General features: G+C 33.8%; 2 protein-coding genes and 1 long non-coding RNA gene across 5 annotated transcripts in view; all 3 read right to left on the reverse strand.

The window, feature by feature from the left end:
- Positions 1–1051, reverse strand: part of LOC135833764 (uncharacterized) — a 265501-nt gene extending 264450 nt beyond the window's left edge. Inside the window, exon 1 of the long non-coding RNA XR_010556536.1 lies at positions 189–1051. This is a non-coding gene — a long non-coding RNA (uncharacterized LOC135833764). The remainder of the gene's footprint in view (positions 1–188) is intronic.
- Positions 1052–6604: 5553 nt separating this feature from the next.
- Positions 6605–10918, reverse strand: LOC135837841 (juvenile hormone esterase-like). Of its 3 annotated transcripts, none has more exons than XM_065353244.1 (9): positions 9932–10918; positions 9374–9514; positions 8761–8897; positions 8462–8651; positions 8084–8171; positions 7514–8003; positions 7289–7427; positions 7065–7194; positions 6605–6967 (listed from the first exon to the last, which is right to left on the reverse strand). In XM_065353244.1, exons 1-4 carry the CDS (start codon positions 10199–10201, stop codon positions 8630–8632), a joined length of 570 nt encoding a protein of 189 aa, XP_065209316.1. In that variant the 5' UTR covers positions 10202–10918; the 3' UTR covers positions 6605–6967; positions 7065–7194; positions 7289–7427; positions 7514–8003; positions 8084–8171; positions 8462–8629. The 3 variants fall into 3 exon arrangements, with proteins under 3 accessions (XP_065209316.1, XP_065209315.1, XP_065209317.1); XM_065353243.1 differs by having other exon boundaries at positions 8747–8897; XM_065353245.1 differs by lacking the exons at positions 8462–8651; positions 8761–8897; positions 9374–9514; positions 9932–10918 and having other exon boundaries at positions 8084–8455.
- Positions 10919–10981: 63 nt separating this feature from the next.
- The window catches only part of LOC135837840 (juvenile hormone esterase-like), a 67422-nt gene continuing 62063 nt past the window's right edge, over positions 10982–16340 (reverse strand). The window contains exons 6-13 of the mRNA XM_065353242.1: positions 16038–16188; positions 14052–14237; positions 13657–13853; positions 13414–13579; positions 13083–13273; positions 12860–12998; positions 12638–12767; positions 10982–12536 (exon numbers count right to left, since the gene is read on the reverse strand). Of these exons, the coding sequence (XP_065209314.1) occupies positions 12371–12536; positions 12638–12767; positions 12860–12998; positions 13083–13273; positions 13414–13579; positions 13657–13853; positions 14052–14237; positions 16038–16188 (1326 nt within the window). The 3' untranslated portion in view covers positions 10982–12370. The remainder of the gene's footprint in view (positions 12537–12637; positions 12768–12859; positions 12999–13082; positions 13274–13413; positions 13580–13656; positions 13854–14051; positions 14238–16037; positions 16189–16340) is intronic.

The following is a 16340-nucleotide window of genomic DNA, read 5'->3' on the forward strand; positions in this document are numbered from 1 at the left end:
ATATGAATTTAACATGCAAAAGGGCAGTTTCGGCGACGATACGGTAGCTTCGTAGTATCTACAGCTGTACAGTTGGTGGCCGGAACTTGGATAAACATTCATATTCCTACGATTTCTTTCGATCGGAATGAAAGAAGAGATTGAAATTACTACATTACATAATGGAAATGATCTGATTGAACTCTTACCATATTGTTGACAATTACGAAGAGTGAAACTGAAGCTGGTGATAGGTGGTAGTCTTTCCGGTGGTGCTCAGCGAACGTTAAATGAACTTGTAGCTTATTAAACATACCTTTGAGTACACGTACATTGTAAGAATACCATTCAATTATGAAAGTAACACGATCAATTTTACTTAGTTCCATTGAAACACAAAGAATAACATCGAATCAAGATCAATATCTATCGTCTCAAATCCTGCAGCCGGTTCATCAGATTTGCGAATAAATCTGACCGTTCTTTTTCGTCGATCACATCATAACCACATAACGTAGCATGGGTAGCACGGAATTCGTCCATTTGCGAAAAATAGAACACATTAATTACCCGAAATTAATTAATTATTCTCGAAAACGCGCAAGAAACACTTTGCCGAAAAATCACGCCACAAATAAACTGGAAAAACAAAATTTGTCACCAACAAAATGGCGAATTTAATGGTAACACTGATTTTGGAATTGAAATGTTTATGAACTTTGAAAATTGAAATTAAAGAAAAAATTATACAAAAGCTTTGAATTTTGAAAAAAACATTTTAATTTTCATACTTACTGTAGAATGCCCACCAAATTGACAGTATTCGGGCAAATGACAATAATAAATAGTTACATGACCGTGTTGAGTTTCGTATTTCATTTGTTTACAGATGACAGGGCAACAGTGAACAACCCCAAACAAAAACTTTTGAAGTTTTTTAATTTAAAAATTATTTTAAAACAGAATAACTTAATATTAGATATGAGGAGCTCATTGCTAAAGTAGCCCTTGTCACATGAACTTTTAGACCCTTTTCACTCGATTGCACCTATTGCCAACTGCTGAGATCATGTTGTAATGATGAAATGGCCGTCAAGTTGGTCTACCCTGACTGCAGGGTTGTACATGTTTAAAACAAAAATGTTTTAAACACGTTTAAAACAAGTGAAAAAAAAACAGAACGATGTTTTAAACAAAAAAAGCCGTTTAAAACTGTGTTTTTTTTTTTGTTTTAAACGTGTTTTTTTTCAACTCCAATTTCCTTTAAAAAACACGTTTTTTTTAGTTTTTTGTTGAAAAAAAGTGAAATTGAACAAACTGTATTTTTGGAGGCAAATTTTGTGTTTTGATTCCAATTTTTCAATATTTCTTGAGTTTTATAGCGTTTTTATGACGTCACATCTCAAAAATTCATGTTTGGTGAACCCAAAACAAATGAATTTGTGTTTAAATTAAAACACATTTTAAACGTGTTTAAAACGCGTTTTACACACGAGAAAAAAACTGTTTTAAAACAAAAAAAACGTTTTAAACAAAAAAAACGTTTTTTTTGTTTTTTTCAAAAAAAACACGTTTTTGTACAACCCTGACCCTGAGTAGCCTTGAGAGGAATTGCTTTATAGAGTTTACATTCATGATGCTGGGTACGCTCAAGGGAGAGCTTTGGAGATTGCATAGGTTCATGTGACAAGGGCTACTTTTGCAATGAGCTCCTCATATGTATTATTGAAATGAAATCAAATTTGAAATGGAATATAAATAACATGATTCATTATCATTATCATTATGGAATGTTCGGTGCCCTACTGGAACAATACTGTAGAGTGTAGGTACTAATTGAGGGTCTTGGTGGAATAAGGGCGTTAGAAAAAAATGACGATTTGAGAAAACCGCGATTGAAGTTTTTAAACCTATGTGGCTTAGGCAATACTTAACTTAGAGCTTCGCGGTTACGTTTTTTTTAAAGCTCGAAGTGTTACCTTTCATTTCCCTTACTCAACTTTGGCACTCGGTTACATTAATCCTTTCAAAAAAGCGATTTTCGAAACTGTTTTTAACGCCCTTATTCCATAAATGCACTTTCCAGAAAATTTAACATGATTTTAATCATCATAAGTGACGATTTCTGAGATGCTGATTGCTGTAAAGAGTAATTATCGACTTTATGAATGAAAAACACCGAACATAGAGCTATGAAAGTTTTTAAAAAATGAATTTTACAGAACTATAGAAGTTTCATAGTCAAAATCGTAATAATGATACAAATAGCACAATATAAAGACACAATATATCTCTAATCATCATCGTTGTTGTTGTCATTCACTAAAATTTTCAAAATTCATTGATTTTCAATCCGGAATCGCGTATTTTTGTGAAGAAACGGAGAAACCCATGATAACTATGTGGTACCTAGTAATGCATGCGAAAACGCGACCCTGTCGTCTTTAAAAACCTGTAGCTCTACGAAGGAAGCGTTTTGTGAACTGAAAGTTGGTGGGTAGATTCACAAGACTTCAGAGATCATTTTAAGATCATTTGCGGAAAAAGGGCTTTAGGCGCCGAACGCCCTTATTCCACCAAGACCCTCAATTTTGAAATTGACAATTAAAAATTTCCAGAACTTGATTTGCAACAAGAATAAGAAACAACAAGAGCAAAGCAACTAAGTAACTTTAAAATTATAGGTACTTAAATACTTAATATTGTAAAAACAAGAACAGTGTGAAACGACATTTTTCTTCTTTGTCGATTACAATTATTCATCCCTTGACAGGTTCAATAAAACATCTGTCCAAAAACTCATTTATTCTGATTTCAACAGAGCTTATTTTCATTTCATCATTTCCGATGCCCCATCTTGGCCATCTTTAATGTGCAAATACTTAATTAACATCCGGTGAATCAACTGATCTTCAAATCAGCTGTTCTCCATTGTTTTAGGATCACTGTATTAGATAGCGATTTAAAAACACCGATGAGAATTTCAAAACATATTTCCTTACGTTTGCGATCTCAAGAGTCAAGACGTAGATAAGCTCTTACCCCGTAGCTGCGAAATAGCGAAATTTGTCCATAATTTCAACACGTGTTTCCAGTGACTTGACTGGTGACAGTGCCAATTTACCCATTAGTTGCAATAGTTCCGGAACTAGGGCCCACAATTTCCACGAAGGTTTAGAAAGTCCACGAAGCTGACAAGCTTTTTTTTGTTTTTATTTTTTCTTATTGCTCTCTCTCTATAAAAAATTAAAAAAGAAGACGCGTCAAGAAACAGGCACCAAAAGTTAGTAAAAACGTAAAAGGATGAATAAAATTAATAACAAATAAGCAACGAAAACAAATTAGGTAGGTACTTAGATATGTCTGGTTAGGTACAAACTACAAAATTATGAAGTTTTTATTTTTCAATTTCTCCAGAAGATGTAGAAATTTATTTGGACAGACAGAAATCGAGTTTTGGCCTATCAAGTTATTAGGGTGGATTGTCTTTGACTTTTTTTTTGTTGGAAAATTGAAGGGGGAAATCGTCAATCGATAAGAAGTTGTGGGGACCTGAAAGGGTTTCGGATACCTCACTTGAATCATCACTTGCCTACATGGGTTTCAAATTTTATAATTTACCATACCTAGATTTGAAAACTTTTTTGGTATTTATTGATCATTATTATGTAGGTACCTACATTTTGAAGTAAGAAAGTCGTTTTTGAAGTTTTTTACCATTTCAGGTCATTTTACATAACTTTTTATTACTCCCTCAGAGAGGTGAAAAAAATTAAAAACGGTTTCCTTACTTCTGAGGTTTTTTTTTCAAAAAAAAACTTAGATTTTCAATGTAAATTTTAAAATTTGAAACTTCGGTATAAAAGTGATGATTCAAGGTAGGGATCCAAAATTTTCCCTGCAGTCTTATGAGGTCCCCCACAACTTTTTATTTAATCCTCCTTTCAATTTTCTAAAAAAAAAAAAAAAAAAATTGAAGACGACTTTCCCTTATGGCTTATTCTTGATCTCGTCAACGAGTTTGCATACATCCACTTGATTTTCAATAGTGGATACCTGGGTGTTTTTTGGGGGGGGGGGGCACGAAATTTTTGAATTAGGTGTTGCAGTAAATTTATCAAGTTGTTCGGAGCTTTGTATTTAATAAATAAATAACATATTACAATATGTTATAAATAACGTAGATGCAGTGAATGTCTTGACCGAATAAACCTTTGTACATAAATGGTATTTAAATGTTGATCATTTCTGTACTTTGATGACTTAGAATCTTTAGTGGTCACTCAAGAGAACTCCCATCTGAGCTAGTCAGGAGTAATAGGCATAGTTAGGCGGAATAGGTATTAAACAACATACCTACATACGAGGCTGGATCCATTTTGAAGTAAGAAAGTCGTTTTTGAAGTTTTTTACCATTTCAGGTCATTTTACATAACTTTTTATTACTCCCTCAGAGAGGTGAAAAAAATTAAAAACGGTTTCCTTACTTCTGAGGTTTTTTTTTTCAAAAAAAAACTTAGATTTTCAATGTAAATTTTAAAATTTGAAACTTCGGTATAAAAGTGATGATTCAAGGTAGGGATCCAAAATTTTCCCTGTAGTCTTATGAGGTCCCCCACAACTTTTTATTTAATCCTCCTTTCAATTTTCTAAAAAAAAAAAAAAAAAATTGAAGACGACTTTCCCTTATGGCTTATTCTTGATCTCGTCAACGAGTTTGCATACATCCACTTGATTTTCAATAGTGGATACCTGGGTGTTTTTTTTGGGGGGGGGGGGGCACGAAATTTTTGAATTAGGTGTTGCAGTAAATTTATCAAGTTGTTCGGAGCTTTGTACACAATTGAGAAATATTTCTTGTAGTTTTTAGCCAACTCGTCGTTCACCGATAATCCAAATCCTGGCAAGTGTGAGAAATAGGCGTCTGGAATCCATCACATAGATAGAAAACTGAATAAAGATATGAGAGCTGTATTTCCAAAGAAATAGGTATCGAGAACTTTACACAAGACCGATGATAATTTGGCGAATTCATTAACATGCGGATTACTTTCCCTCCTCAATGCCGCTTAAAATTAGCGAACAGTTGTCTACTATTCAAGGTAAGTGCAGATAGGATTTTTAATGGACTATAAAAAGTGAATATTTGATAAGATCTCCACCGATTTCCAGGAATTGGAAAATTTCCATAGGTACGAATGAGCCTAATATTATTTTGCATAGGTATTTTTGCATATTTTAGCACATTTTAGTGAAAACACCAGCATATTTCTGCATTGATTTCCATTTTAATGTGCTTTTAAATAAAATTTCAATCGATTTTCTATCTCTTTTAGTACGTGTAGGTATTAAACTTAATTTTTGACTGACGAACATTCAAAGGAAGTACAGACAGTATTTTTATGACTAGAGTTTGTAGAAACTAGGTACCTAGACCTATTCATCGAGAATTAATATTTTAGAGGCAAAATTTAAATAAAAATGTTGTAGCATAAAAGCAATCGTAAAGTCGTAAGTATGAGAAACTAGTTGTTACGTTTGTTGTTCGTGCGATTTACTTAAGGCAGGGCGCTGAACGAAATTTAATAACGCAAATTGACACAAAAACCGTACAAGCACCTTTCAGCCAACGTCTTTCTAGATTGCTCGAGTACAAAGGACCAAATGTTTCCCTATTTCTGTGATCATAATAATAAACATAAGTGGGACCTTGGTATAATTTTACAATTTCTTTAACCATCGTCAAGTACTTTAAAGAAGTTATCATCTGAAATTCAAAAAGAAAAAATAATCCGTTGAAATGTTAAGAAGTATCTAGGAGATTATCTTCATAGGTATCCTATAGGTAGGTATTTCGTTCACCTTGGAAAATGCGTGAACATTATCACGAATGTCCGCGTCACCGAAATAATAATTTTTATAAGTTTCTGTAAGTTTATCAAGATGTTCGGGGCTTTGCGCGTACCTACATCTCGTAATCGAACACCATTGGAAAATATTTCTTGTAGTTTTTAGCCAACTCGTCGTTCACCGATAATCCAATCCAGGTAAAATAGGTATCTAGAATCCATCACATCACATGTAAAAAAAAAAAGAAAGGTACTCCTTATTCATCTTTTATAGGCAACTTTACTAGCATCATTTGAAACTGGTTTGTGAACAAACAAGAAATACTTACAAATTGCCAATATTCCACCCTCATTAGAATTTATTCCTAAGATCCAAGGGACATTGATTTTCTTTTCTAGCAAATTTACGAGCTGCGAAGCACATATCAAGAAACTCAGATCACAAAAAATATTCATCGCGTAACTTCACACCATTGGAAACCTATTTGAGAAAAATGTAATAGCGATGTCGAGAACGTTACGCAAGACTGATATAATTTGACAAATATGCATTAACAGCAGATTGCTTCCCTTCTCAAGCCGAATCACGAAATTTCCTATAATGAATTAGATCAATATCATATTGCATTTAGCATATTTTAGTATATTTTAGGAACAACATCGGCATATTTCTGTATATTGATTTCTATTTCAATGTACTTTTAAATGAAATTTCATTTTAAATGAAAATGAATAGGGGAGGGGGTGGAAGTAAATTATTACAAACATATTCTAAGTTTTTGAAACAATCAATTTAATATCACAACGAAGTTTGGAATAAAAAAACCACAAGTTTCTCATTCAAAAACAATAAACAATCAATAATAATCATACGAAAATACTACATAATATTATACAATGTAATTTATTTTAGAAGTATTTGAAATGGTCTGCATTGCCGAGCAGACTGTAACAATCATCTCTCTTATGTTATCTACAACTCATCTCTCGACAACTTTGACAGAACACTTTCCAAAAACTCGTACTCTGTCTTCAACAAAGCTTCTTTTGTTTCCAATACTCCGCCTTTAATATGTAAATAATTGATATCAGGCGAATCAACCGGTCTCCAAATCTGTTCTCCATCGTTATTAGGATCACTACATAAAAAAATTTGAACACACCGATTAGACGAATTTCAAAACGTATTTCGAATACTTTGTGATCTCTAGAATCAAGACGTAGGTAAGCTCTTACCCCGTAGCTGCAAAATTAGTCCATAACTTCAACACTTGTTTAGAAACGACTAAATCTATGCCTTCGGTAACCGGTGTTATCACTTCGGACCAATTATACATACTGATTAATTCATCTCCATGGATGACTCCTGATGATTTTTAAAAAAAAAAAAACAATCATTTCACGACTTTTGTTCCCGAGATATTAAGTACCTACTTCTAATTATAAACAAATTTACGCACCCATATCGTCATCATATTTCGCATACATAGGACCGAACGTTTCTTTATTCCTATGATCGTAATAATAAAGGTAAGTGGGGCCTTGGTATAATTTCACTATTTCCTTAACCGCAGGCAAGTAAAATAAACAAGTACGCATCTGAAATTCAAAAAAGAAAAAAATCGATAAAATATTGGGAATTATCCTGATTGAAATCATATTAGGTGCCTATATTACTTAGGTACCTTGGAAAACGCGTGAACATTATCACGAATTTCAGTATCGCCGAAATAATAATTTTTATAAATTTCAGTAAGTTTATCAGCTTGTTCGCGGCTTTGTGCGTATTTTTCATAATCAAACACCATAGGGAAATTTAATATTTCTTGTAGTTTTCAGCCAATTCGTCGATCATTGACAGTCCAGGTGTGAAATAGGTGTCTGGAATCCATCACAAACAGAAAAAAAGACGCTCCCTCATTTACATTTATAGGCAACTTCACTATAACATCACTTGAAATTCGCTTTTCGACAGATTTAACATATATTACTATACTTAGGCCTACAAATAGCGTACATCCCACCATCATCCGAATTAATTCCTATAATCCAAGGGATATCACTTTTCCTGCTTCCGAGCAATTTGCGTGGTTCGTCTATGAGAAAAGCTCCGGGTACTTTTTCATTTTCAATGACTGGACTCCATGGATTTAATGGAAGTAGATGACCAAATTCCTAAAGGAAAAAAAATAATGATTTCTAATCTATCTTGAAATTTGAGAGAATTGATTAGGTACGAATAAAGATAATCTTACGTAAAAATTGTTATTATGTTTAACTAATTCCTCAGCAGGATGTTTTTTCAAACATGCCAATAATGCCTCTGAGCTGGTAATTTTGTCACTGTTGCATCCGACAAATGATGCCAATTGGAAATTATGAAATTAAAATTAAATCGGTTTCAAATGAATTTTGCAACAAATAGGTTAGGTACCTACCTACTTTGATTATATTTCAAGCTAAAAATAATGTAAAAATTCCTTCTATTTCACTCTCTATTTATGTATACTTTTGTAAGTCGAAATCGCAAAGTTGACTTAAATTGTGATAACTAAGTAATAAATGTTCCTTGTTATATGTAATAATTATTAGTATTACTTACTAATTAATATCTACTTAATTAACAAATTCACCTTTAGCCAGAGGCGAAATCAACGCATATGACGCGCTCGCACCACCAGAACTACTTCCAAACAATGTAACTCTACTCTTATCTCCGCGCGCCGTATGAATCAATATAATTTTGCACCCATTGAAGCACAGCGATGGAATCTTTCAAGCCGTAATTTCCTGGGATAACCTCATCTTCGGTGCTCAAGAAACCTATAACGAAAAACAAAAACAAAGTAATATTTTTCGATCCTTTTTTTTTTTTTTTTTTTTTTTTTTTTGGTAGATGAATTAGTTTGCTCACTAACCCAAAACTCCTAACCTATAATGGAAGGTAATCAAGACAACATCTTCGTCCATAAAATACTGAGGTCCGTATCTGCTGGGTAGAGCGTTACCGTACATATAACGACCCCCAAAAATGAACACCATCACTGGTAACAGAGTATTATTGCCAACCTGCAATCAGTTCGGTAAAAATTCTTAGATACGTATTAATTGCCAAGAGGCCAAGACTCTAGTTTATTCCAAATTCCATTTCCAGCTTTCCAAATCGAAAATTTTTGATTTTTTCCCCTCAATTTTGATCCAAATTTGATTTTTTTAAATTTATCAAAAATCGAAAAATACATTTGAGCTTCAGAAATTTTGCCTGGTGATATACTTTTGCATGCTCCTTTGATCTAGTCCTTGACGAGTTGAAAAAAATTTGTGCGAATTGAGATTGTCCTGTTTGAAGAGAAACGACGAGTGAATATTTTTAGTTCTTTGCGAACACGTTATCAATTGGGGTTAATCGTTATAAACTTTACTCGTCCACTGTCCATAATCAGCTACCTACCTATTTACAGTAATTTCATTCTGAGATGATATTTATGGCATTGGCACCCTGAATCAATAAATTATAGTTACTTATTCAAGACAAATTTTAAAACCTTTGGAGTGTACACATTCAAGTACAAGCAATCTTCTTCGCCAACTATTGTAATGTCATCTTCGGCAGACATGCACGCGCATGGTGGCGGTAATACAGTAGCGTCTTTTACACCTTGCCATTTTGAAGGAGGAACAGGACTCTGAAAAACAAAAAAATGATATAAATCATAAAATAAGTGAAAGTTATCAAAATGGTACACTATGAACATACATAATAATAATGGCTACCAAATTCTCTTGCTTTTCTATACTTACCTAATGTAGGTATGTTACATAATACTGATAAGCTCATATAAGTACCTACTTAATAAAATTAGCAAATAACATAATATTATTGTGCTGAATAATACGAAGCAATTTTTGCACTCAAATGATAGAACAGTGACATTTTCTGTAGTGAATACCAATGCTCCAAAATATGTAATGTAAGTTAACAAGATTAATTCATTGAATTAGTCTAGTCAACTTGAATTCAAATTATCAAATGAGTAGATAGAAAACTGAATAAAAGCTGTATTTCGTATAAAAAAAACTCATAGGTACAAGTCAATACATACTTGAAATCGAAGTTCACCCACTGGAGGCTCAGCGTAAGGAACAGAATAAAAAGCATAATAAGGACGTCCACCACGACTCAATAGCGTTTCACCTTTTAACGAACCTTGTTTCGTCTCCAAAATTAAACAATTTACTAAGCGTAAAACACACACCAAGAAACTCAGATCACGAAAAATATTCATCGCGACCGTGTGATGGATACCTATTCGGAAAAAAAATCTCGAAAACTTCTCGCAATTACTTAACTGATGAAGAGTTGACGAATTCATGAAGATGAGAATAATTTTAGCCGTAACTTATGTAGGTACTAACAAGATACATAGGTATGTATACTCTACCTGTATTTAGTGGTGCTTATCAAGAATAAATATTTTATCAGCAAGATGAAGGACAGAATTTAGGAAAATAATATCAAACGTGGGCACATGTACATTATTTTGCACATACTTAATATAGGCTATATTTATGTTGAATCCAAACTCCTGATCGGTTATTCTATGTACCACACGCTATATTAAATAATTCGTGAATAAATTAAAATGAATCATCGCATTTTCAAAAATTATTTCATTATTGCAAAAATGAAGATCAAAATGTTGTAAAATAATCGCAATTGTAGGAAAATTAATTGTCACGTTCGTTGTTCGTGCAATTTACTTGAGACTGTACTCTGAACGAAATTTATAACGTACATTATCACAAAAATCTTATATGTACAAGCAAATTCAGCCAATATGTTTCCTGGCTGCTTGAGTGATGTGAAAGCATTATGTAGGTAGGTCTAGGTATAGATGATACAGAATATCCTCTTTCAATTTTGTTAGAGTGTATACGAGCACGTATGGTAATAAGAGAGAGGATGAGAAATATTCCTTAGCGGGTGAAAGATTGCCAGAAGTCTTATACGACTCTTTGCAATATCAAGAAGGAACAATTCAACACTTACCCCTTGCTAGCTCGGCGGTTATTACGATAGCGTCGGATACATCAACATAAATACTAACCAATGTATAAATTAGGCCCACTTTCGCGGAATAATAACACATTCGTTAGTTTCTCCAATGTAATCGGTGTAACAAATTACATTCTCTTAATTATAAGGTTTTCTTCAAATATATACATTCACCAATAATAGATTCACCAAATTACGAATTAGAACAGAGACACTATGCTCGACCGCCTAATCACGTAGAATTCACCAAGAAGAACTTAATTAATCACAACTCCACGACAGGGCAACTAAGATGAAGTGGTTTATTGCTTTATTAAGCCCAGATTTAACCAATGAAGAGACTAATTAACCGAACCCTAATAAGGGTAAACTGGGAAAAGGAATACGTTTTCAAACGATTAAGTCGAGGGAAAACGGACTAAATGCTCAAGTCCACGATTCATAGATCGTTGTAGTACTATGGTCGGTACCGAATTTACGTAGCTACGACTCCGCGAACGAACAAGAAGTGATTTCGAGATCGAACCTAGCTAAAGTTATACCTAAAGCACCCAAAAGTTCCTAAATCGATCTCGAAAGCTGATAGGCTCGCGCTACTTTTACCAAAAGAGATGGGGGAAATATTCTAACCAATCATAAAATAGATGTAATTATGCGAATTCTCCGCCCATATTATAATATTGGCGCGGACCCCCCTGTGATGGAATATTATCCGGACCACCCAAATGGTATTCGATAATATTCGAATTTGCAAGTACCTACACTTTACCTTAATAAATCAAACGATCCCTAAGTTGTCAAGACCTAAAGGATGGATTTACCAAGTCCTATAGGATCTTCCCCAACTTAAGAATCGTTATAAGATGCACTGAGAGGACAGTGAGGCCATAATGCCACCTTACAATTTCTCACACAAATGGGGTCCTGGCTGTAAACATTGGACGATGTACATGAAAGACGCCCAACTCCAACTTGGTCAATTTAATTATTCATCCTACGTATTGATAAATTCCACAGTAGATCTGTGAGATGCGATATTGAACTACCATTCCCATCATTCAAAACAGTTTACACCGCAAAAGATCAAAATCAATTTTCTTATTTATTTTTTTTTTCAAAAAAGCCGAATAAAAAATTTTATTTTTGGAAAACCAAAAAACTTTAAATTATAATCAAATTCAAAATGAATAGGGAGAGGGGGTAGAGGTGAATGATTACAAGCATATTTTTAAGTTTTCGAGACGATCAATTTAATGCAAATGGAAATGTTGATTGTTGATGATGTTTAAAGTTATCAGAACTTGAAGTTTGGGATAAAAACAATAATAATCATATGAAAATACCTACTAACTATATATTGTAGGTACGTAATTCATTTTAGAAGTACATAATAAGTATTTAAAATGGCCTGCATTGCCGAGCAGACTTCAGTGATCATCTCTTATGTTATCTACATATAAATCATCTATTATTTCTTTCTTTTCAATTACAATTCATCCTTTGAAAGCTTTAACGGAACGCTTTCTAAAAACTCATACTCTGACTTCAACAGAGCTTCTTTTGTTTCCAATACTCCACCTTTAATATGCAAATAATTTATATCAGGTGAATCAACCGGTCTCCAGATCTGTTCTGCATCATTATTAGGATCACTGTATCAAGAATTTCAAAACGCCGGTTAGAATTTTAAAATATGTTTCGAATATTTTGTGATCTCAAGAGTCAAAAGACGAAGGTACAGATAAGTTCTTACCCAGCAGCTGCGAAATTAGTCCATAACTTCAACACTTGTTTAGAAACGACTAAATCTATGCCTTCGGTAACTGGTTTTATCACTTCGGACCAATTGTACATACTGATTAATTCATCTCCATGGATAACTCCTGTTGATTTAAAATAAACAATTAGGTACATATTTCACGAGTTTCGTTCCCGAGGTATTTCTAATTAGGTAAGTATAAACAAATTTAAGCACCCATATCTTCATCATATTTTGCATACATAGGACCAAACGTTTCTTTATTCCTGTGATCGTAATAATAAACATAAGTGGGACCTTGGTATAATTTTGCAATTTCTTTGATCGCCGGCAGGTAAAATAAACCAGTACACATCTGAAATTTAAAAAGGAAAAAAATCGATTATCCTGATGGGAGTCTTATGAGGTAGGTAAGTATGTATATTATATTTTCGTTCACCTTGGAAAACGCGTGAACATTATCGCGAATTTCGGTATCGCCGAAATAATAATTTTTATAAATTTCAGTAAGTTTATCAACTTGTTCGGGGCTTTGTGCTAACTGTTCGTAACCAAACACCATTGGGAAATATTTCTTGTAGTTTTTAGCCAACTCGTCGTTCACCGATAGTCCAGGAGTAAAATAAGTATCTAAAATCCATCACATGTAAAAAAAAAAAAAAAAAAAAAAAAAACGAGAAGTACATACTTCTTACTTATCTTTTATAGGCAACCTCACAAACATAACTTTTCAAGCAAACAAAATATGCATGTAGGTAGCAGGTACTTACAAATTGCCAACATTCCTCCCTCATCCGAATTTATTCCTACGATCCAAGGGACGTCAATTTTCCTTCTCAGCAATTTTCGTGGATCGTCGACAAGAAAGGCTCCAGGTACTTTTTCACTTTCAATGACTGGACACCATGGGAACAATGGAGTTAAACGGCCGAATTCCTACGGAAAATAATATTGTACGTAACAACGTTTCTAATCGAACGCGATAGCCTTTAAAATTATAATAATCATCTCACATAGAAATTAATATTATTTTTAACCAATTCTTCAGCTGGGCGTTCTTTTAAACATGTCAATAATGCTTCCGAAGTAGTTATTTTTTCATTGTTACATCCGACAAAAGAGGCAAATTTCCAAGCAGTTTGTGTGGCTTTCCCAGGGTTTACAACATCAAGAAGGAAACCACTTTGAGAAATTACACGATGAACTAGACCTGAAAACGGTGAAATAATGAAATTGTATTGAAATTAATTTTGGACAAATTACTGCTCTAATTAGATTTTAGGTAAAAAAATACTGAAACAAAAATTCCTTCCAGGTACCTGAATAATACTACCCTGGACTGAAATGTGTTGCTAATTATTATTAAGTACCTACTTAATTATTATAAAATTGCTCCTTAATTCATTACCTTTAGATAGAGGCGAAATCAAAGCAAATGAAGCGCTCATACCACCGGAACTACCGCCAAACAAAGTAACTCTACTCTTATCTCCTCCATACGAATCTACGTAATTTTGCACCCACTGAAGCACCGCTATGGAATCTTTCAAGCCGTAATTTCCTGGAATAACTTCGTCTTCAGTACTCAAAAAACCTACGTAAGTGTAATAAAAAAATTGAAAAATTAAAAAGGAACAAAGCAAACATTTCTTTAGAAAAAATCCAGTCGTATTAGTCCGGCATATGACAATTGGAGGAATTGCACTGGCCTTACTTACAAAATGGCGGCCATTTTGATTGACAGGTCAGCCGAAATCGCTGATTTTGCGTTTTAACATAGGACTTGCACGAACTTTTTCAAACTTTACAAAGGTAGATCAAAAGATCATGCAAAAATTTATCACCTGTCAAAATTTGAAGTGCTAAAGTGGGTTTTTCGATTTTTGGTGAATTTTTGAAAATCGAATTTAGGTCAAAAATGAGGGAAAAAATCAAAATTTTACCAAATTGACCAAGAAAGCTGAAATTTGGGATATACCCTATTTTCGACATGCCAAATCGATTGGAAACGGTTTCAACCCGATTTGAGCAGTTCTGGAGCCTCCAGCAGATTTTTGAATCTCGAAATTCCCACAAAATTCCATAAATTTGGAGTTGGAAAGCTAAAATTTATTCAAAAAACTCATTTTTAATACGCTAATACGAAGTACTGCAGGTGAATTTCAAGTCGTTTTTGGATCCTCCAGCGACTTTTTGAAAATTCCTGAAGCCTCCAGCAGGTTTTTGAAACTTCAAATTTTCACAAAATTTCATCAAACTAAGATGGAGAGTCAAAATTCATTCCGCAAACTAATTTCAATACGCTACGAAGTTGACTGCTGTTGAATTTCAAGTCGTTTTGGAGCCTCCAGCAACTTTTTGAAAGGTTGTATGACGTTTTTTTGGAAAATTGAAATTTCCTTAAGGTAGCTGGACGCTTTAAAACCATTTGAAACCATCATGTAGTCTGCGAAGTAAGTTTCAGCTTGCCAACTCCATTTGATAAATTAACGTTGGGGAAATTTTAAGTTTCAAAAATATACTGGAGGCTCCAGTAATTTTCAAAAAAGTCGCTGGAGGCCCTAAAATGACTTGAACAGTTGAACACACCTGAAGTTGTCTTCGGAGGGTGTTAAAATTGGAGTGTAGAGTAAATTTCAGCTTTCCATTTCCATGTGATGAAATTTTGTGAAAATTTAAGGTATCAAAAATCTGCTGGAGGCTTCAGGAATTTTCAAAAAGTCGCTGGAGGATCCAAAAACGACTTGAAATTCACCTGCAGTACTTCGTATTAGCGTATTAAAAATGAGTTTTTTGAATAAATTTTAGCTTTCCAACTCCAAATTTATGGAATTTTGTGGGAATTTCGAGATTCAAAAATCTGCTGGAGGCTCCAGAACTGCTCAAATCGGGTTGAAACCGTTTCCAATCGATTTGGCATGTCGCAAATAGAGTATATCCCAAATTTCAGCTGTCTTGGTCAATTTGGTAAAATTTTGATTTTTTCCCTCATTTTTGGCCTAAATTCGATTTTCAAAAATTCACCAAAAATCGAAAAACCCACTTTAGCACTTCAAATTTTGACAGGTGATAAATTTTTGCATGATCTTTTGATCTACCTTTGTAAAGTTTGAAAAAGTTCGTGCAAGTCCTATGTTAAAACGCAAAATCAGCGATTTCGGCTTACCTGCCAATCAAAATGGCCGCCATTTTGTAAGTAAGGCCAACTTTTTTTTTTGGCAAGTTTGCTTTAAAATGTTCCCTAGGATGTCCCCTTTAAGAAAAAAGTTATCTCGGAGGATCGGCGGGGGGGGGGGTGCAATTACTCCTATTGTCATATGCCGGATTATACGTATGTCTTTCGTTGTTTCATCAGATAAAAATTAGATCGGTACCTAATAGTTCGTTCACTGACCTAAAACTCCTAATCTATAATGAAAAGTAATCAAGACAATATCTTCATCCATAAAGTACTGAGGTCCATATCTGCTAGGCAGAGCGTGACCGTACATAAGACGACCTCCAAATATGAATACCATTACAGGTAACAGAGTATTATTCCCAATCTGCAATGTAATCACTTGAATGAAAATACAAGTGTAGGTATGTACTTACAAGAGATGGTAACCCAACTGGCATAAAAAATTTTAAACCGGTCGAACTTAGATCGAAAGAGAGTTTAAAAATTTTCTGTCAGTTGGGTTGCTTACCAATACTT

The sequence above is a fragment of the Planococcus citri genome, chromosome 2, assembly GCF_950023065.1.
Source record: "Planococcus citri chromosome 2, ihPlaCitr1.1, whole genome shotgun sequence".
Lineage (NCBI taxonomy): Eukaryota > Metazoa > Arthropoda > Insecta > Hemiptera > Pseudococcidae > Planococcus > Planococcus citri.